The sequence below is a fragment of the Cottoperca gobio genome, chromosome 12 (genome assembly GCF_900634415.1).
Source record: "Cottoperca gobio chromosome 12, fCotGob3.1, whole genome shotgun sequence".
NCBI classification, from domain to species: Eukaryota; Metazoa; Chordata; class Actinopteri; order Perciformes; family Bovichtidae; genus Cottoperca; species Cottoperca gobio.
The window spans coordinates 20,918,975-20,941,281 of record NC_041366.1 but is presented as its reverse complement, the minus strand read 5'-3'; the positions used below and the strand labels follow the sequence as shown (position 1 = coordinate 20,941,281).

At 42.3% G+C, this 22,307-nt stretch overlaps 1 protein-coding gene across 4 annotated transcripts in view; it reads left to right on the top strand.

The window, feature by feature from the left end:
• The window catches only part of LOC115016731 (carboxyl-terminal PDZ ligand of neuronal nitric oxide synthase protein), a 45,357-nt gene that overhangs the window by 1,672 nt on the left and 21,378 nt on the right, over positions 1-22,307 (top strand). For 2 of the 4 annotated variants that reach the window (XM_029444735.1, XM_029444737.1), the window contains exons 2-4: positions 441-500; positions 1,483-1,529; positions 4,052-4,123. In XM_029444735.1, the coding sequence (XP_029300595.1) occupies positions 441-500; positions 1,483-1,529; positions 4,052-4,123 (179 nt within the window). Of the gene's footprint in view, positions 1-440; positions 501-1,482; positions 1,530-2,279; positions 2,825-4,051; positions 4,124-22,307 lie in introns of those variants that run through there. The other 2 variants (XM_029444736.1, XM_029444738.1) reach the window with 2 other exon arrangements.

The window sequence follows — 22,307 nt, the reverse complement described above, 5'->3', positions numbered from 1 at the left end:
TGTAAAGCCTGCTAAGCAACTGCATTTTGAACTGAGACAAGAAAAGAAGATACTTTAAAATCTATAATTAAAATCATTCTTTTATTGATATCATTCATCCGACAGATGCTAATGATGTACGAGGTATTACACCCAATACGTGTTTCCTGATATTTGTGCACAGGTCGTATATACAGACAAAATATTCACTGTTGCAGATGTATTCATTAAAAAAAAGCGCATTTATTCACAAATCTATTTTCAGACCATCACTTATGGAAGAAAGCTTTCTGTAACAGTATTATGTGGACTACTCCATCAAGCATACAGAAATACCAAATTCTTTAAAGTTAGTGTAACATTTCCAAAGTCTGAGTACCTTCACAATCTTCTTAAAGGTTTATACTTCTGAGTGTCAAGAATTTTCTTTCATTTCTTCCCTTTTTTATTAATGATCAAAGAACACCGGAAAGAGGATTTCAGGTCGAGAGTGCTGAACATGTCTTATCGCACAAATCCAGGTAACCTGGAAAGTGAATAAGCATATTTCCCAAAATGTCAAACTAGGTCTATTTCTGTGCATTCTATGTAATCCAGTGGACTAGACAACAAAACCGTCTTCAAGTCCTGTTCTTTATTGAAATCTCCAGTTATAGAAATGCATTTAAGAGACTGAATGATTCATGAATGTGCTGCAACAGGATGGATTTATTTTTACATCTTATTTTTTGCAATTCTTTGAGTTCTCTCAATGTTTTTTCTACATATCCGTTTCCACGTGGAAATGTTAAGAAATAAACCACACCTGTTTGTGTTACCGTCCTCTCACTTGGATTATTGTAAATGTAGTTGTTACATCACAGCAAGCCGTGTTAAACCAATGTTTTTAAAGATGGTTTTACAGGTTTGATTTATTATTAAAGTTAATAAACACCACCTCTGCATTTAATTAAAACTGCATTATGTCAACATTATCCCTCTCTTGTGAGGCATCTTCTCTCTCCTATGAAGCTTATTATTTGTCAGTGGAGTTATTGCCTTTTTCTCATATAAATAAATCTTAATTCATTTGATTTGCAAGGATTATTCTTTTATAACTCCATCTGAACTGCCAAGCTACCTACTATAGACTAATACTTTTCTATTATATGTGCTATTAGTCATAAAAACATATCTGAAAACTTCAGTAATTTATAGTGAGTAATCAACAGAGGGCGCCATTGCATTATTTCTATGATATGTATTAGTTTTAATTAAGTATTGCTAGTACAAAGAAAGGGCACTCTTTTTATGGGAAACTGAACCTGTGATGCTCCACTTGCTTATTATTGGCCTGCATGTGTTTAATGTTAATACCAGCAGCTGCAGCAGTAATGTGACAACATGGCGAGCGCTGGAAGCTTGATAAAGGCTGAGCGTCAACATCATTTCCACCTTATGACCTGAACAGTTATCAAAGGAATTTGTCGTGCAGTAACGGTAACTCTTGTTATCTACGAATAGACTCGACGCACACCTGTGGGGAAAACGCCAAGGACGATAAAACAGAGGTTTGTGCAATGAATCTGAGCATCCTGACTGCAATGTGGTTTTGACGAGCACCACTTCAAAGTGTCTTTGTTATTGAGAGGAATAGCCGAACGCTCGTTGCCTACAGTAGAATCACTACATGATGCAATAAGACCAGAATGTAGTCTGGAAATGGAAAGGAAAAATAAGTTATAAGACATTACCAAATATTCAATCTGCTTTTTTGAACGCGGGAGGAGTAGTAGTAATACCACAGTGTATTAACACTCAAATATACAGACTTATGGACTGCAAAAATGTAAAGTATCAAAAGTAAAGGTACTCGTGATGCGGAATAGTCCCTGGCAGTATATTATTAAATTATTATTCATATTTTAGAATACAATACTTAATCTGAAAAATGTATGTATTGCCAATGATGGTGTACAAGTACTTGAGTACAATACTTTAGCAGCACCTTTTACTTGCATACAAGTATAAATACTAAAAATACTCCATTACATTCTGAATGTTGCTTATAAATAAATAAAGTGGCTTTTATCAGTTTATATTGTAGAATATTACATTCTACAATATTTACCTCTGAAATGTAGTGAAGTATAAAGTAGACACTTAAGTAAATGTTCCAGTGTTGATATTTAAAATATGTGCATCTCCTGGTCTGCCTGCTTTCCTCCCAGCTCCGGGTTGCATCATGCTTGGGAACTTTGCTCCAATAAGGGGCTTGCTTTGTGCTTTGTGGAGGGGGGGGGGGGGGAGAGAGAGGGAGAGACGGGTTGCCATCAACAGGACGGGATTAAAGAGAAATACCCACAGTGAGCAACATCACCTGCGGAGACCAAACAACGCAACCGGATTTCCCCTTCGCGGATTTAGAAACAGACATCCTCCACGTGTGTGTTTTCTTGCGTGTGTGGAAGGAAACCCTTGAGTCTGTCTCGGTGTATTGTCACAGGGAAAGAGGGCGCCCAAATCTGCCCCTCCTGAGGACGGGACCTTTTTCTGACGCGCAAAGCACCGACAATGGACTGTGTTTCCACCGGGGACTCACTCCTGGAGCCGGGCTGCACACACACACACACACTCACACACACACACACACACATGGGATTGTAGCGTTTCAAACCCAGACGACATTTGTCTGTTGTAGTTGTTGAGCAGTCACTGTGTCGGTGGGGAGCAGAGAGGGAGGGGGGGGGGGGGGGGGGTGATGCCCGCGAGGAACAGGTACAACCTGGTGGACGATTTGGCGGACTCGAGGGTGCCGCTGCACAATGAAGAGGCGTACCAGCATGGGATTTCTTTCCAAGCCAAGGTGAAACGCAAAGAAACCCTTCTTGATTTAGTTTAACCGTGGCGTTAAATCAAAGTTTCGGAGGAGCAGGTGCACTGGAGCCTCTCTGGGATCCACCATGAAGTTTGAACGCATGCACTCAACTACACATGTGCTTTACAGTATTAGGGGAAATTGTACTTTTATATGTAATCCTTTTTGTGGTTGAGGTATTCAGTAGCAATCCTACCTTGTAGAAATACTCTGTTACAACTAGGCTCTTACTTATCTTAAGTCACAGTAAGAAATAGAAGGAAACATAGTACAAGTACTCATTATGCAGAATGGCTCCTATCGTGATGCATTAATGTGTTCATCACTTCAATGTTGCAGCTGGTGAAGGTTGAACTACTTTATATATTGCTGTATAGCTCTACCTATAATATTTAATTTATTAGTTGATTTATTTTGGATTATTTGTATGAATAATATAAACCTGCATGTCAAATGTAGTGGAGTGAAAAGTGCAATATTTGCCTCCAAGAGTCGAAGTATAAATAGCATAAAAAAGAAACACTCAAGTAAAGTACCTCAAAATTGTACTTGAGTACTAAGTTACTTTGCCCCCGCAGCTCAAAAGTGAACTGAGTGTATTTTCAGGTTTTCCCAAGTTATTGAATTATTAACCTCTCCGGGAAGAAAGCTCGACAGTATTCAGTTTTATCACACGGCAATCTTTTTATTTTGGGCTGCGAGATGATTTCTCGGCACAGGAGACGGAGCACTGTGACAGAAAGGGTAGAAGTTCAATCATAATAATAATAATAATAATAATGCATTTTATTTATAAGCGCACTATTAATTTGCTACGTAATGACATGCTGAATGAATACAGGTAAGCCACAAACACAGATTCATAATTAAACATCCTTCTCACCACGTTAACAATATATTAGTGTCAGTGTTGCACATTTTAGACTGAAACATCAAAGTAATACTAACAAGAAAAGCAGCAAGGTCCTTTTGAATATATGCAAGACACAAAGCTTATTAATGAGGCAAAGCCGGTCGTTATAATACAGAAGCTTATAATAATAATAATATAATGCATAAGCTCCAGAAGTTTAGGTTGTTCAGTTTGTTTTTGTCTTTTATAAACCCCCCCCTCCCCCAAAAAACACTTATTTTGTAAAGGATGCCGGGTTTTGCTGCTCTTTGGGAGCCGTTGGATAACATCTCTGACTCTTCGTGTGTTATTGTTTACTTCAGTACGTGGGGAGTCTGGACGTGCCCAGGCCCAACAGTCGGATGGAGATCGTGGCAGCCATGAGGAGAATCAGGGTAAGATGTGTTTAAGAGTAGAAGCACACACACACACACACACACACACACACACGCTCATCATTTTGGTATCTTTACAATAACACTTTCAAAGAGTGCATCTGTCAGATGACATTTGTGTTGAGACGCTCGGCCTCACTGGCTGCACAACAGATGAGGACGTCTCGGAAAGCAATACAGAATTCTACAAAGAAAAAAGCAATAAAAGAGATGGATTGGCTTTCTTTGCTGGGGAGTGCGTTGCCCTTTTCTAAATGTGTTTGTGGAAGTTGAAGGACGCAGTGTGTGGGCATGTTAACGCTGCCTTTGGTTAAAGTCAGACTTCTTTATGTGGAGCTGATGCTTAATTAGAATTCCACAAATCAACCTTTTTTGTGCCCATTCTTCTCTCTATCACCCCTCATTGTTATCCACACTATCGCATCATAACCAGGCTTCCCCCCCCCTATAAAACGATACCCCCATTGTCCCAGTGGGTCAGCATTTTCCTGTAGGAGCGAACAGAGCTGGGGTGGTTCTGTAATTTAAGTGTGACTCACCAAACTCGCTTGGTTCAGACATGACAAGGCTCTTAACCCTGAGCTGAGTGAATGTGCAGGAAAGAAATGTGTGATTTCAGTTTTTGAGCCACTAAAAAGCCATAATGTGCATTTATCCTCTGAAAAATGCATCAGTTTCTTTGCACAACTTCAAACGGTTTTTTTTTTTGTAACTATTTTTGGGGAATCCTCCTTTTTGATCTTTTTCAAGACTTGGCTTCTCTAGTTTATAAGATCGGGGCTGTAGATGGCTGTTGTAGTGCTGAAAGTGTGAAACTGTTAATAAAACCAGAGGAACCCCGCTGTTGAAGAAAAGTAGGTCTATGAGTGAAACGGGCTGAGTGTGCAGATCGTGTTATTTCCTGCGATTCCCAAACTGACAAATCAATAAGGTTATAAAGTAAACACGATCTTCAAGGAGATGCACCGCAGGCTGAGGCTGAACATAAAACATTGACGGAGACGGTGCAGGCAGGCAGCGAAGATGCTTTTGATCGCTAAAAAAAGATTACCAACTTATATATATTTATATCATGTTGCTATTTAAAGACGCACACTCATTAGTGCTTGCTTATGTCCGAGTGTGATGATGCATACATGCTGGGTGTGTGTGTGTGTGTGTGTGTGTGTGTGTGTGTGTGTGTGTGTGTGTGTGTGTGTGTGTCTTTGATTCCCTTGAGTTCCAAAGAAAGCCATGAATCAATAATAAATGAGGAAGTATATTTCAGTTGCAACTCTCAGCCTATTGTACAGAATATCTTTCATTTGAATGAAGCCGAACACAACGAGTCCCCTGTGACTAATGTAAACAGCAGAGTCTGCCTGATAGAGAGGACCAATCTAAAAACAAGCTCTCATTTATTATATATAGCCATGTGTGTTTAATGCAATCTCTGCTGACTGCAGAGATGCTACTTTTTATAGACGTGCTATTACACTGACCGGCGGATGAAGCTTCAAACAGTGCTGTGTATACATGTACACAGTATACATGTATGTATACTGTGTACATGTACAGTGCTGTGTATACATACATGTACACAGTATACATGTATGTATACTGTGTACATGTACAGTGCTGTGTATACATACATGTACACAGTATACACAGCTCTGTACATGTACACAGTATACATACATGTATACTGTGTACACGTACAGTGCTGTGTATACATACATGTACACAGTATACACGGCTCTGTACATGTACACAGTATACATACATGTATACTGTGTACACGTACAGTGCTGTGTATACATACATGTACACAGTATACACGGCTCTGTACATGTACACAGTATACATACATGTATACTGTGTACATGTACAGTGCTGTGTATACATACATGTACACAGTATACACGGCTCTGTACATGTACACAGTATACATACATGTATACTGTGTACACGTACAGTGCTGTGTATACATACATGTACACAGTATACACGGCTCTGTACATGTACACAGTATACATACATGTATACTGTGTACACGTACAGTGCTGTGTATACATACATGTACACAGTATACACGGCTCTGTACATGTATACATGCATGTATACTGTGTACACGTACAGTGCTGTGTATACATACATGTACACAGTATACATGTATGTATACACGGCACTGTACATGTACACAGTATACATGTATGTATACTGTGTACATGTACAGTGCTGTGTATACATACGTGTATACTCTGTACACGTACAGTGTCGTGAAAATGAATTTCCCCCAGGGGGACAATAAATCTAAAATGCATTTTCTGACTTTGAATTTAGATTTTTTTTTTTCAAGTACAGGAATATTCACTGTACATTATGTCTGCTGCATTGTAAAGTAAAAAACATAAATCTGGTGCACTTGTAGAGCCACATGAAGATAAACAATTGTGTGCTCTCGTAAACAAGTTTATGCTCTAGTAAGCAATTTGGGGTCGGTGGGTTGCAGATATGGCTGCAGACGCCTCACGCTGAGGACAGTCTGTTGATGCTCTGGGAGTTTTGTCGGAGGCGAAGTGAACCATTTCCTGGCTGTGACGTCATATTTACCTCCGCCAAGGAGCGTTCTGTTTGCTCTTCTGTTTGTTGTTTGTCAGAGGTGAGGTGATCATTTAAAGTTTTGTAATAAAAGCTCCATCTGTGACATGCGAATGTGTCGTACCTGTAGGAAGTGTTATGCAGTTAGCAGCTGTCTCAGTTAGGATCGCTACACATCAAAGTTTGCTCACTAAAGCTAGCTAACATTAGCCGTCATAAGCTCCTGGTTCATACAGTTTGTGAATTCTGTTTTTTTATTTGTAACTTTGTCTCATTTAAAAAGCAGTTACTGTCTTGTAGAACTGCTGGTGTGTATGTGGCCTCTGGTTTCACACACATGGGAAGCAAAGAAGCCTCCCACACTGGGTGAATGCAAACACATGAGCTCCAGAGGGTGCGTTCAGGGTCGGTTGCCAAGTCAAATATAATTAGCTTTGCGCAGCTGAATATTTACTGGCCTTCCTGACTTTCTCCTCATCTCTTTTCACGACAGCAAAGACCTTGCCTTTTAATTTAACAGCGCAGCGCTTTAGCTGAGGGACTGTGCGCGGAGGAGTAGAGTGTGATTAAAGAGGGAGGGGAAAGACTTGAGAGGAAGTCCTGGAATCAAGAGGGGTTGCGTGGTGGCTGGCAGAGCCGTAGTCGTTTCATCTCCCTCGGCTAATCTGTTTAGTCTCAGTGGATGTGAGAGGACAGGAGCGAACGTTAGAAGAGCGAGAGGCAGAGAGCAGACGACACAGCCTGATCGTCCCTGAACAAACACTGAATCGGGGTTTGACAGAGCACCGGAGCAGAGCTAGTTGAGTCAAGTCCTCAAACACCTGCCATTCCCACCGCGACAAAGCGAAAAGACACAATTCTGTATCCTGTGGATCTGTTCAGAGTTGCGTTTTGTTAAACATTCTCCTATTGTGTGTGTGTGTGTGTGTGTGTGTGTGTGTGTGTGTGTGTGTGTGTGTGTGTGTGTGTGTGTGTGTGTGTGTGTGTGTGTGTGTGTGTGTGTGTGTGTGTGTGTGTGTGTGTGCTCCAGTGCTTCATCATAGTGAGACCCTTTGCATTCTAACAACCTCCATAATTGATTAACGAGGCAAAGACAATGACGAAGGCTGGCGTAGCTGCTTCCCACATGGTTTGTTGTAGTCGTCCACAGCTCACTGCTTCAGGAAAGGACGTGTCGATATACTGGAAGTTCCTTGGGTAACAAGCGCACACTATTTACAGGAGGCCGCTGTCTCTCTACAAAAGGAAACAGATTTAAGGCTACTCTCTCCTCCTCAACCCTTTAGCCCCCCCCCCCGATCCGCTGCTGTTTTCCTTCCAGCCCCTCACTCTCCTACCAAAATAGGCCGTCTCAATTTAGCCCATCTCTGCTATCTACTCAGTGCTGACAGGAATAGATTTAGGCTGAGGCTATGCATGCTTCCCTTTGAATTTTGATCGGCTCTAATGGGATTATAAGCCTCCCTCACATGTCCGTCAGGATGCAGCCTCCTTCCTCACACTGCCAAGAGTCTTGCTGGAAATCGCATGGCTCTCTGCTGTCTGCCTTCGTCCCCAAGTCTATCTGGAACATCTCATGAGAGGATTTCTTTCTGTCCTGCGATAAAGAAGCAGTTTCTTTTGGGTTCCTCCATTTCTGTATGACTCCGTTGAGCCTGTGTCGGGTTCTTTTGAGAGCACGCTGAACTGTCAGGAGTCAGGAGCACATCTTTGGCTGTCAAGAGGGATGTAGTGAGAAAACAGGCTGGACCTGTCGCAGTGCAACAGAAAATATTTTCTCAGCTTTAGTTTTACTTTGTGTCTCTACGCTTCAGACTTTACGCAAATATTTTGAGGAGTAATGACAGTTACATAATGGTAACAAAGGGACATTGTGGCTTTACATCTTCCAGTTGCAGCCTGGGCTCGAGGAGGTTTGAACCCCAGGAGATGTTTTAACTGCCAAATCATCAAGCAAGGCTAAGGCATGTGTGTTTTAATAATAACCAATATTGTTTCTCTTCTCTGTGCTCATGTGACCACCTGTCACTCACTCATACAACACTATGGCAGCAGTCAACTTCTTTTACCCGAAGCCAAAATAAATAACTTCCACCAGAGACGGAGAAATTTCCATATTTCACTTCCTTCATTTCTCTCATTCACTTTATTCTTTATGGTCTGATTATGGTAGCTAGCCATAACACATGCTCACTCTTCCCTGAAGGCTGCAGAACACACACAGATTAGTGATAACATCACTTATGCTTGAGTGTGAAAGGAGGCTGAAGTTAGGAAAACTGAACAGGAGTCAGGACCCAACACAAACTATTCCTAAATATCAGTGAGTTAGTGTTGGGCGACATTGAACTTCCCCCACTGACGATACTGCTTTCATTAAATGCTTTTAATTTATCGTCCAGAAATATAGCTGAAGAGAGATATAAATAGCAAGGAGTATAGTCAGCACTGAAATGAATGTTGTCTACTTATCTCTACTTGTTGATGCACGCGTGTGGACTTAAAACTTAAGGAAGACTCACAATGCATGGGGGTGAAGCTCATGCATGCGTAATGTGTCACTAGAAGCCGGTGCAGCAACACCCAGTAGGTTACAGTGGGAACATCCTCCGTGCCGTGCAGCCCATGCAGCAGTCCGTACCTGAGATCCAGTCCCGGGTGAGCGGACTGCAGCAGCACGTCGGACCGTTGCACGCCACAGTAGTCCCATGTGAGGTTCACTCGTGTGTGTGTGTGTGTGTGTGTGTGTGCCTCTTTTATTTAATATGTTAGCCTACTTACTTGATTTTGTCTTCTGCACAGTCCCTTTAATGTTGTAACACTGTACATTTCCCCTCTGGGGGGGGGGGCGTTTACCAGAGCAGCTGTAGAATCAGAAATCCTTTAGAGCGGCGCTATCCCTCCGCTCCCTGGTGTCATTCTCTTGGACAGATGCAAACAATACAAAATGCTAAAAAGCGCCTCCAGAGATAAGCTACCTGGGCAGATAAGAGCGAGAGGCTATGAGAGAATATGGCGTTGCATAATTGAATATCGTTGTTATTGTGGACTCGTGAGAACCATTAATGTGGCCCCCCCAATGCTGGCTGGATGATCTCGTCATATCGCGCGAGTCTGCAGTCATCACATTGCTCAAGTTTAACAATTACGCACCCTGCATGTCCCAGAAAAGCAGCAGAGAAATGAGAGCACAGATTAACTTCGGGGGGGCGGTTACAGATCTATAGCAGAGTGGGGGCGATTGGACGAGAGTTGTTCTGTGTGCACTCACATGTGTGAAAGTGGGATATGCACTATTTAGGGAGGCATGACACATTTTTTTTTGGGGGGGGGGCATTGTTTGCACTTTGTATTCAGGGTAGCTTAATGGCAGATGTACAAGAGCGTAGCGGGTGACCTATATGTGTACTGGATCAGACGTGATTTCAGCTTTGAAAGGGTGCAGTTACCCTTTGTTTAACCAGACCCCCAGAGAAAGGGGGCCCCCATTGTTCTTGATTAACATTTGAGAAGTAAAAGCGTAGTGCTCTGCTCTGTTGAGAACCGGTCACACAGGGAAATTCATCCAGGCGTCTTCCCAAAGTCTGTGGAAGCTTGGTGACATGGTGGTTATTTGTGAAGTTGTGCAAGACTGGGCAATCATTTCATGTGATTTAATATCTTAATAATAATAATAATAATAATAATAATAATAATAATAATGTCTTTCAAGGGAATTGTATCCGCATGAAATCATATATCATGATGAATTAACAAACGGTGTTTCTTTCTCTCTACAATTTCACTTGAAACTAATTAAATTAAATGAGAAAATAGTATATATAATAAGTATTTAATTCACACTGGCGTATACAAAAATAGGCTTTACCATGAAGTTATTCATATTGACTATTTATTTATTGACTAAATGTCATCATTTAGATATTAAATGACTTATATCGTCTATATATCTACGCTGAACTGTCTAACAGGCTAGCTAGTACATGTCATTAGTATGTCAATACAAGTTGAATTGATGCCGTGTGTGTGTGTGTGTGTGTGTGTGTGTGTGTGTGTGTGTGTGTGTGTGTGTGTGTGTGTGTGTTTTAAACACACTGAAGGGACAGCAGGTCTTTGCTCACATGGATGGACAGACAGGTGGTGAGTGGTCCCTGCCTCCACAACTAGCATCATGTCGCACGCATACACAAACACACAGGCTTCTGCTTCCATCATCTCCCCTCAGGCGGTGCTGTGTCTTTCTGTGCCACAATTAGTCAAGTCTTATATACTCAGATCTTCCCCAAAACAAGACCCATTCTAAGAAGAAGACATTTCTAAACCCATGAACCCTGCTGCAGAGCCTGAAGGCACTTTTTCTTTCTGTACGTTCCCTGACCAGAGCTCTCTGCAGCCTTAACACGCGGTGTTCCCTGCATGTGTTGAATACACGGACATTAAGGATGTTTGTAGTATTTCCAGGCTTGAAAATCATTCTTTATAAAAGTACCAGATAGAACCATACACAAGCTGATCTGGGTTGGTATTGTCAAACCAGGTCAGCTGTAAAAGGCATTTGGGAGAACGGCAATATGTCCAAGCTTATAGTTGTGTAAAGCTTCGAGAAGTTCGTAGCCAGAAACTCATTATATGAACAATCAGCTGTTGCTACCAGCTGCAAAGCCTTCTGTAGCTTATCTCAAGTACAAACACAACCTAAGTCTACAGGCCGGACCGGACACGTGTTTGGATGAACTGTGTGTTTTGTGGGTGTGTGCCTGCACCTGTATGTTATATCTGCAGGCGTGGGAGTGCTTGTCCTCGTTGTAAAGGCCAGAAAGTCCTGAATATGTACAAAATAACACAACATAATAGGAGCATTCATCATTATGATGCAATAAAACTTCCATCAGATAATTTGGTTATTTCAGGTCCGGTCTGCAGAGTGTTTGGACGTCTGTCGGTCGGGCGGCCCCCCACCAGTCCAGACTGCAGCATCTTGCAGTATCTGGCATGCGTGTGTGATGGATGACCGCTCCATGACGTTACGTACAGACATCCATGTAGCCCAGAGGATGAAAACATTTGTGGTTTTAAGTGACATATCTCGACAAATGTGCGATACATTCCCGTGAAGCTTATTTAAAAACATTCACGTGTCACAAAGGATGTGATGACTTCGATGATGCCCTGGTTATTATCTTGTTGGCTACTGCCGTCATAAGGTCATCATTTCAATTTGCCCAATATTTTCTGACGACATGACGTTCTCATCAGCTGTACTTAGTGCTGATTAGCGTTAGCATGCTAACATGCTAAACTAATAAACATTCCCTGCATCTGCTCCATACATGCTACTACAACTTCTTCTGGTCACTGTGTCTACATTTGGTCAAAGTCATTCTGTAGATTTACAAATTGGACTCGCTCATCCTGATTTTCCCCAACAGAACGATTTGGATTAGAGGTTTGCTTCAGTTCGTCTTTTGATGAATGGTTCCGTTGAGCTCTTACTCCCTCTCGCTATTATTCTGCAAATCTGAATTAACCACACATGTCAGGCCGCTCCTCAGGTATCCCTGCCAACCAGCTCTGCCACACAAACATGTGTTTCAACTCCTCCTCAGGTTTGGGATGGGCTCAAAGCGTGTGGAGAAACATGAGGAGTTGCAGAGGAGAAGCAGATAGAAGCAGCACTATTTAGTGTTTGCATCGTATTTGAATACTTTTCGCACAAATGAAAGTACGTTTCACCAGATACTCATTCTCCATATCACTTAAAATAAACATGTCAGGTTTGTAAGTTGTGCTTCTCTGCCTGCAGGCCTTTCTTCTTAGCGTGAGTAGACAGATAAACTAGGCCCATTGTATTATGGTTATCGTTTGTCGGATAATGATTGAGAAAAGTGCTTCAGGCTTTTGAGCTGGCAGATAGGCTGCCCTACTTCTAAATGTTATTTAGAGTCGTGTGTGTGTGTGTGTGTGTGCGTGTGTGTGTGTGTGCGCACATCTCTCTCATCTTGTTCCAGCGTGCTACATAGAAATCCTCAAAGTTTCATTCCTGCTTCTTTATCGTGCAACCTTTCGTGTCCTCCCGCCTCGATTCTCTTTCTGTTTCTCTACCTTCGTCTCTCGTCATCGTAGCTGCATTTACTCTCCTTCCCTCGTCTCAAGCGTGTGTTGGTTTAAACATGCAGGAAGCAGTCGGGGTTTAAAAGCTCCGAGCTCAAGTTGACGTGAAATCTCTACTGGCTTCCTTGTGTCAACACCTCCATTAACCAGTTAGCTGCTGCATTCTTTTACAGCTGGAACATCTTCCTACTGACTGTTTGGAATGACTAAATACTGTTTAGTGAAAAGCCCGAGGAGAAAGAGAAACTTAACTTCAATTGTATGTGTAATTCTACGGTTTAGTGACTGGTACTGAACCACACTGCAGACTCTCTGCCAACAGAGATCAACGTTCTCATGTGAAGGAATTGAATGTGGGTTTGACGTGCTTTCAGCAGACCTGTGACCTGCGTGCGTCCCTCTGCATGAAAGGGCTACATGTGTTATTCTCTGATTTAAAAAGCGAATTACACGTGTGAAGGTTTCGGAGCATTTCTTGTCCTACATCGTGCAAACGCTTTTATTATCTTGCCAAGAGTTGTTGGGAACAATAATAGCGCAGCAGCAGGTTATCTTAGATTAGCACAAAGACGGGAGGAAACCGTGAGTCCAAAGGTAACAAAGTCAGCTCCTCTTTAACACTTTATATCTTGTTAGTTTAATCCATACAAAAACCAGAGTGTAGAAATGACAAACACATGGTTTTATTGGGGATTATGGGCTGGACTATTTCCTGGATTTGGATGGTGTCAGCCTGGTATTGAACACACGACCTTCTGGTTTGGAAGGTGTACCACCAGACCACTAGGCCATCACCACTCAAATAGTTCCTTTCATACATTGGCCTTCTTCCACTAAAACCTTCATTTTATCTGTAGAGTTTGGTGGATGTGTGCTTCATGGATGCTTTAAGGATTCCAGGACGTGTTTTTGGCTTCAGTCCGTTGGGGACACACGATGGTTGCTCCCCGTTATTCTCTTAATTGGATAAACGATGTGAGCAAACGGCTGCTGCTCACTCGACGGACTCCAGACTGCTTCTGCCATCCACACAGCCACTAACACGATAACGTATTCTCTGCAGTCCAAACGCCCGGGCTAATGTGACCGTGGCTCAGATTAACAACATCTCGGTGTCACAGAGGACCGCGTCAATGCCTGTCGAAGTCTGTCCCTTCATTAATGTCCGTCACCAAGGCGGCGTAGGTTATTTCCGAATAAAAGCTGTTATTTCAGTTGTTGATTGAGCAGAAAAGTTTGCTTGAGTGTTTATATAACACAACGCTCTGCAGTGGAAGTTTGAGAAACTGTTTGGCTGCATTCATTGTTATCTCCACTTGCATCAACCCATCAGGGCAGACACACTGAATAGATAATGAGGGAGGAGACAACCCATAAAGCATCTAATCATATGCACTGGAGGCATTAGCATATTTCTGTAGCGGAATCTCAATTTCCCAAACTTTTTTCATGTCTTCCTCTTTGAATAATTTGATCCCAAATGAATTCCATTATAATCTTTGCCTTTGACTGGTCTGGTTTCTCACTTTCGGTGTGTGTTTTGATAAAGTCTGCCTTCCTCAGATCTCTTTCTGCCTGGTTGTCTCCGTCTCCCCTTTGCATTCCCCTGGATCAGGAGTGCGTCATGACTTCCCAACATTATCCTGGCTCCATTATCCCAGCTGAGAGTATCACTGATACTGAACGGACCTTCTCTAACGACCTTTGGCCACAGTTACAATGGATATGAGAGCTCTCTGTCACCAAACGTCCCTTTTGGACTTAATTACACCAGCTAAACATCTCTGAAGCGCCGCCACAGTCTTGTTTTTGATTAATAGTATCACAAAGAAAGTGCAGTGTTCTTCTTGTTTATCACACCGAACACTGCTCATCTCCTGCACAAAAGGCAATCAGTGCTTTTGATCTATTTGATTGCCTCTAATTGGCTGTCACAGTCACAGAGCCTCAGCGATAGGGTTTTATTTGGTGGACCTCAAACTTTGCTGTTAGTTTGTTTAGTTGTTTAGATATCTTGTGAGCTGTATCGTGTTCGCACTTCTCTCAAATGGTAATTCATATTTACCTTGACCCGTGGAAGGATGCATTTAGGGATGTGGGAGAAAATGCAGACAGTGTAGTGGAGCTGACTGCCATCAATCAGTGCCATGTGGTGGCACACTTTGCCCAACCTTCTGTTGTCATGCACACATGAATACATGAATACATGAAGAGCTGTCTGTCCTCTCAGACACGGGTTTAAGAGACTCAGTCATCATTGAGCTTCATCAAAGCTCTCCCACGCTCTTAAAGCCTCTTCCAAGGGGCTTTTTGGGGACATGTTTGCATGTAAGGCACAGATGGCGCCCCTGATTCACACTCCACGGTTACCCCTCCCCCCCGAAAACGGGGTTAACATGCGGTTAATCAGGCAGTTGCATTTGGCCTCAAACCCGTCATTGTTTTATTAAATGGTTCATCACCTACTTACTTGTTCTCCCTGGTTTCCTTTCATCGTGTGGCTCCTTCACCGCAGCTTTAGTGTCCTTTCCATTCACGTTTGTGTTTTCCTTTTGTGATGGCAGACATATGAACACACGTGTGCCAATGTGTCCGTATTATATCTTCAATCAATATGTGAATTAGACACTGCGAACAGATTCTAGGTTGTCAATGATCTTGTTGCGCTGGAATAATACAGTAAATAATCCTGATTTATTAAGACATTTGGAAAATATAATGTTCACCAAAGTCCAACATGACACCTTCAAATGTCTTGTTTTGTCCGTCCAAACATCCAACACTCAAAGAAATGATGTTTACAATGGTTGGAAATCAAAATATATCAATGAATCAACTCATGTTGTCTCAAGTAGTTTTCTGATTTCTTTTTTTAATTAACTGGCAATGAACATTTGTCTATTAAAAATCCTCCAAGTGCAGAAGCTGCTGCACTAACTAAAGGTCAGTATGTCGACTACACATTAGCATAAACATTGTAACTGTGTTTTTAATGTATATGGATGCAGATCGGTGATGGTTGCCCCCCGTGCACTGGGTGCTCGGGGGGATTTTCGAGCCTGTGATCTGACAGCGTCCCGTTAATCCTATTACTCTGACTGCTGCTTTGCTCAGCATCTCTGTAACGTCACGGTCTCTAAGTTCACCTCTAGCTGCAGGATGCTGTGTTGCCCCAGTGCCTCACCTTATCCCTTATCCCTTAGCCCCCCCGTCTACATTTACACAATTTGTTTTCAGTTCTGTTAAAACAAAGTTTTACCAAATCAGTACACACTAACTGAGGCGAAAAATACTTCTTCTTAGCTGGGTCTATTCTGAATATACTATATTATAATGAAGCACTTTATATATGACATGCAGCTGCATTCAAGCTCGTCAAAGCATCACTTACACCTACCAGGGTGAGAAAATCTGCAAAAGAAAAATGCTTTCTATCCACGGCCGTTATGAGGAGTTCATTCATCGAGATGAGCAGTAGGTCTATTAAAACACATGAAATAATAGATTTTGATTATAATTGTGTCCTGATATTATTTTTCCCACATAAAAAAAAAAACGATTAACTTATAAAATCTAAGAATATGCAAATATTTATAGTTTCAAAAATATGAACTACTAGATCCAAGATGTCGCCTACTTAATCCAACATCAGTGCAAACTGCAAACGGGACCATAATTTGTGATGTCACTAAATCTTCTCACACGTACTTAAACTCGAACGGAGAAAGTTTCCCTCTTCAGCAGATAGCTGCTGTCAAACTCTGTACACACACACACACACACACACACACACACACACACACACACAGCATGGATCTGATGTATTGGAGCTCTACTGGAGTCACTTTGCATTTAAAGGAGACACTGCCACTGTCTCGTGATGTAAAACTAAGGTTTTCTGCAGGTGTAGTCCTGAGTTATTTTGTCTGCAGCACACGTGAGATCGTAACCGGTCTTTAATTAATGGAATAAAGTAAATAATTCTAAGACTAAATCTATTTATTCCCGTGTCTTTGTGAGTGCACATGTCGTTGTAAGTAGTGTGACTCCATGTGCACCTTCCGCCCGTATCTGATTGAGTGTGTGTTGCTCAGGTCTTATCTTTTGTATTTCCTCCACGTCCCATGTGACTAACCCTGAGTAGCCGCCGTCAGCGCTTTGGGACTGGCTGTCCTTTTGCTATGCCTGTCAACGAGTCACTCAGGCGTGGGTCCATTCTCACTGCAAGGGCGCCGGCGCTCGAGGAGTGCCTGCCTGGGCCTGCACTGGAGCTGCTTTCTCTGACGAGCCTGCTTCAAGTGTAGTATGATTCACCAGCCATCACATTTAACTGTCCTGACCACGCCGCTTTAATTTCAGATGGTCAGGACATAATGATGATGAATTAAGTATACCACGTAGTCTGTTGTAATGGCTGCTCAGAGTTCAGGAGCTTTGATTCCTTCCCTGCCTCCGTCCAGACGTATTAACACGGACCACGGGATTGATCAATTCTCTTTGTCAGCCTCTATAAACACACTTGCAGTGCAAGTAATGACAGTCATTTATCTACAGAAGACACAGCTGTAGCTCCCAGATGGAGCTGGTGCAGCCAGTGCCAGCTGTGGTTGATTATCTTCCAGAATAGTATCACTAGAACCAAGAATAAATGTGCAAAACAAGATGCCCTTCAATCAGAACTGCTCCAACCTTTACTTAAATGTTGTGCTATGCCTTTGCAGTATATGACAGTGTTGCGTGTAACCCTGCTGTCATGGAGTAGCCCCCGCTAAGAAGCCCTTTAAGCTGTCTGTTTCCTGTTAGCACCGTCTCTCCCACAGGACCCGACTGCTGCTTGCTCACTAGAGGCTGCCAACAGACTGGAGCCCAGGAGTCCAATCCATAATATGTGCACTCAGGCGGAAACCACTCACGAAGGCACAGACGGGCACCAGCTAGCAGACACACATTTTTCAAAAATGTGTGTCTGTATTCTTTCTTTCGCATAACACTGCCAGCGAACACAAACTCCTGTCTGTCTCTGGTCCAAGGTCGAGGTAGTCGCTCCCTTATCACACTCCTGCTGACTAATGATGAGGCGTGCCAGTTCACTCTGGAGGTTTGGACCTCTGCAGCGTCATGGGAGTCACTTTGTCCTTCCTGTTTAGCCGCAAGGCTGAGAGGCCTGTCTGAAAACAGCACACACGGGGAGAGACTAGTTGAGCAGCAGTGATTTAAAGCTCCAGTTCTTTGTTTAACTAATGGGGCATTGTAAGAAGCGGAACTGCTTGATTGCCAAAACACGTGGTTTCCTTCTCAGAAATAACTAGCAGTTGGGAGTTTAACATAAAATAAACGTTTTATTTTGAATTGTTTTCCTCTGCTTTGATTTCCGAGAAGGGTTTTTTTTAAAGTTAAATGCCAGGATGTTGGGCAGCTGTTGTTTCTCAGCTCCCAACAGTCGTCTCTTTGTCCAGAGAATTGGGGAAAAAAGCAGTAAAATTCCTTCAAACTCTCCAAATCCTGGGAATTGTAACGAAGGGGTTGCTAGGTTGCGATGTATAGGGTCTATTGTGGACTCCTGTGTGGATTCAATGGTACTACAGGGAGCATCAATGACCCACAATGCACCCTGCATTCCACTGCTTTTCAGGATCGAAGAAGGGGGGGGGGGGGGTGCCCGTGATTTCTTCTTCCATGATTTTAAATCCTACTTCATTTATTCACTCTAGAATGTATCCTTACAGCAGGAGGAAAAACAAATTGATCCTTTTCCAATTTCTCTGAAGCCAAACTTGCAAGCATGAACCAAAACACGTGAAGTGACGGAGTCAGCGGCCTGTCATTAAGAAGTTGCTGACAGGTTACAATATCTGCAGTACAACTACCGTATTTTCCGCACTATAAGGCGCACTTAAAAGCCTTTAATTTTCTCAAAAAGCGACAGTGCGCCTTATAATCCGGAGCGCTTTATATATGGATTAATTCTGGTTGTGGTTACTGATCACGAAGCGATTTTGTGTGGTACACGGCGCTCTGTCAAAATGTTTTAGTACGACTTTGGTAAACTACAAAGCCACACCGCTTGCAGCATTACGGCTACCGTAGTCCACGTCGCGGAGTAATACATACTGTGCTTCACCATAATATTACAGTGTGTGTGTATAAGGACCCCAAAATGGCACCTGTCAAGAGACACGCTTACGACGCGGACTTCAAACTCAAGGCTATCAGTCACGCAGTAGAACATGGGAATAGAGCAGCTGCGAGAGAATTCAACATTAATGAATCAATGGTACGGAAGTGGAGGAAGCAAGAAGATGACCTGCGCCAAGTAAAGAAGACCATTTGGCGGTATCAGACTGTTTTTTTTACGTGTTACAACTGAACAAGGTTGGGAGTTATTGTGAATACGCTCATTAATGTTTGAACAATGTTGAGAGTTATTGTGAACACGTTTAATAAAGTTTGACTGACTGACTTATCTGACTGTTTTGTTTCGCTTAATGCGCCTTATAGTCCGGTGCGCTTTATATATGAAAAAAGATCGAAAATAGACCATTCATTGACAGTGCGCCTTATAATCCAGTGCGCTCTATAGTGCGGAAAATACGGTACCTCCCTGTTCCTGCAAAGAGTGGAGTTCATTAAAGTCCCTCATGTCCTCTGAGCGTCCTCTGCAGTCTTTCTCCCTCGTGGTATGTGGACTAGATCTTGATCTGTATCGTGTGTGTGTGTGTGTGTGTGTGTGTGTGTGTGTGTGTGTGTGGTATAGTTCAAATTCAGGGTAAATGTGTTCCCTTAAAAGTAGATGTGTTGAATGAATGAAGATTGCCTCCCGATGCTTTACACTTAAAGGAATAGTTCAAGATTTACAGGAGAAGATCATTATCAATCCGATGCTAGCTTAGCTTAGCTTAGCTTAGCATAAAGACTGGAAGCAGGGGGAAATAGCTAGCCTGGCTTTGTGCAAAGATTAAAAAGCTTACGTAACTCCCTGTAAAAGCACAAATTGACGTTTTTTAACATTTCTTTCATGCACACTTGCCCAATGTTCACATCACAAGTGTATCATCTGTAGCTAATTTATGTTAACAGGACACCGAATAACATTTCAAAGATGCTGCTCTGAAACTGTCAGATTCAGTTCTATTGCTAATAAACAGTGAGCGGCCTCCTCGTCTTCTCTGCTTTGATCTTGTAATACGTTTGTCTGAAAATGTACAACACTGGACGGAGATCCAGCTTCCTCTTCCTCTTCCTCCTTGTGTGCACATAGCAACAGCCATCACTATTCTGTCTGACACGTTCATAATAGATTGCAGAGAGGAACGCCGGCTAACATTTGTTACGCTGTCTGGGAAGACTGATGAGTCTGACGGCTTAAATGCACACATCCAGGCGTAGACAGATTTGAAATAAATGCTCTCACTCTTAAGCTGGAACATCGCTGTAGCACTGCAGCAGTGGAGACATAGTTTTAAGACGGGTGCTTCACGTGCCTGTTCAGTCCACATCTTAGACCTTACTCGTGTGTAGTTCCTCTACTCTGTCTTACTAAATGTCTCAAACATAATGGAGGAAGTTTCAGAATCTGTAACCGCGGACTGAAGTAAACTCTTCTCTGGGATATCTTCATGCTTCTACTGAGAGTTTTCCAACCTGACACGTTGAGGCTTCGGGGAACTTGTGTGTTTGTTCCGCTGTTGATAACAGGAAAACCACAACAATGCAAGTGCATTACAAGTGCGAATATTTCAAAATCACTTAGCACTTAGCTAAGCAAAGAAAATATAAAACTTTCATACTTCTCAAATCCCCGTTTGCGTCACCATAACGCTGGTAAAAACTGTGAATTATGAAAGAGGTGTGTGTGTGTGTGTGTGTGTGTATGATGGACTGTTAGCAGGACGCTCTCTGGAAGAGTAAAATAAATAAATTCTATCTATCATATTTAACTACTATCATTGTTGTTGATGCACTCAGTTATATTCTTGTCTCCGTTCTTTCTCTTTTCTTCGTCTCTTGGTTTTATTTTTTGCCAGGTTGATGCACAAAATGATCTCATTCTGTGAATTTCCTCCTCTCACGATTTGCCCCAGAGCAAACATTGTGTTCTCAGTGGATTGTGCACGGGGTTCAAGCGCACGCTGCACTGGAGATGAATGAAACTCTGCACCTGGTCTTCGGGGTTCACACTTTCCTTTCATCTCACCACCGCACCGCTTCACTTTGCTGCATGAGCATTTCCCCAATTCCTCCTCTTTAAAGCCGCCGTCTCTCTGGGTCTCTGCGGTGCGTTTCCTCCTCTCCCTCTCTCTGAACCTATTCTCTATTTAATCAGCTCTCTCAGGATTCGGTTGTGTATAATTAGAGGCTGAAACTTTAATCACCATGGATCCAGGGCAGGGAGAATGGGGCATTTCAAACACACAAGCAGGAAATTGGCGTGAAAGAAAGTGTGGAAGCGGATGTGAACACGAACGTTTCATGTATGTTGAGTCATTACATTTGCTGTGCACATTCACACAGACAAATAAAACACACTCTTGGTCGTGTCTGGTAGGTGTTGACTTGTTCGTAATGTTGAGATAATCGTTCCATGCCGGCGTTGTGTAGCTGGATTTTAAAAGGTCACCGTTTGCAGGATGTCCTTACATAACAACAGCTACCTCCTCACCTCCTCTTCGTCTGTCTCCTCCCATCTCCTCACCGCTCGTCTTCAGTGTCTAACACTTGTCTTTTTAAATACCCTACCCTTACACTTATACACTCATTCATCTGGCTGCAAACCGTTCACTCAGGCCGTACATTAACGTCTTGGCAGACTGGACATTTATTGTTTTTCTGTTTTGTCCGTAGAAAAACACAAGATGTGATTTAAAAAGAGGAAAATATGCAGAAGGTTTTCTGTTTATTCAAAGTGTAACTCTGAGACATTTGGTAATTAAAGTAATTAAAGTTGCTATAATAGATCATTCTTTTATTAATGATGATCAATACCACTCATGTCTGTGTGCTAAATGTGAAGCTACAGCCAGGACACCGTTAGCTTAGCATAAAGACGACGCAGGACATAATCTGGGGCTTTAACTACCCATTATTTTATTGATTACTCTGCCAATAATTGTTCTATTAATCGATAATCATTCTATAAAAGGTCAAAACATGTCCATCGCAACTTTACGGAGCCAAGCGTCTTGTTTTGTTCGTCCAAATACCCAAACATATTTATTTTACGATGATACTTGATGAGGAAAAGCAGGAAATCCTCTCGAATCTGAGAATATTGGAATTGTTTCACTATTTCTGCGAGATAAATAACAAACGATTCTCGATCGTTTCAGCTTTAATATAATGTGTTAGTGAGCTGTATGCTAAGCTAAGCTAACCAGCAGCTGGCTCCAGCTTCATATTAAACAGACAGATGCTCGACAAGAACTGAAGCTTCCTTCCTCCTTTCCTTTTTGTAAAACTAATCCTTACGTGTGTTAAACACTTAAGCCAGAAAGCA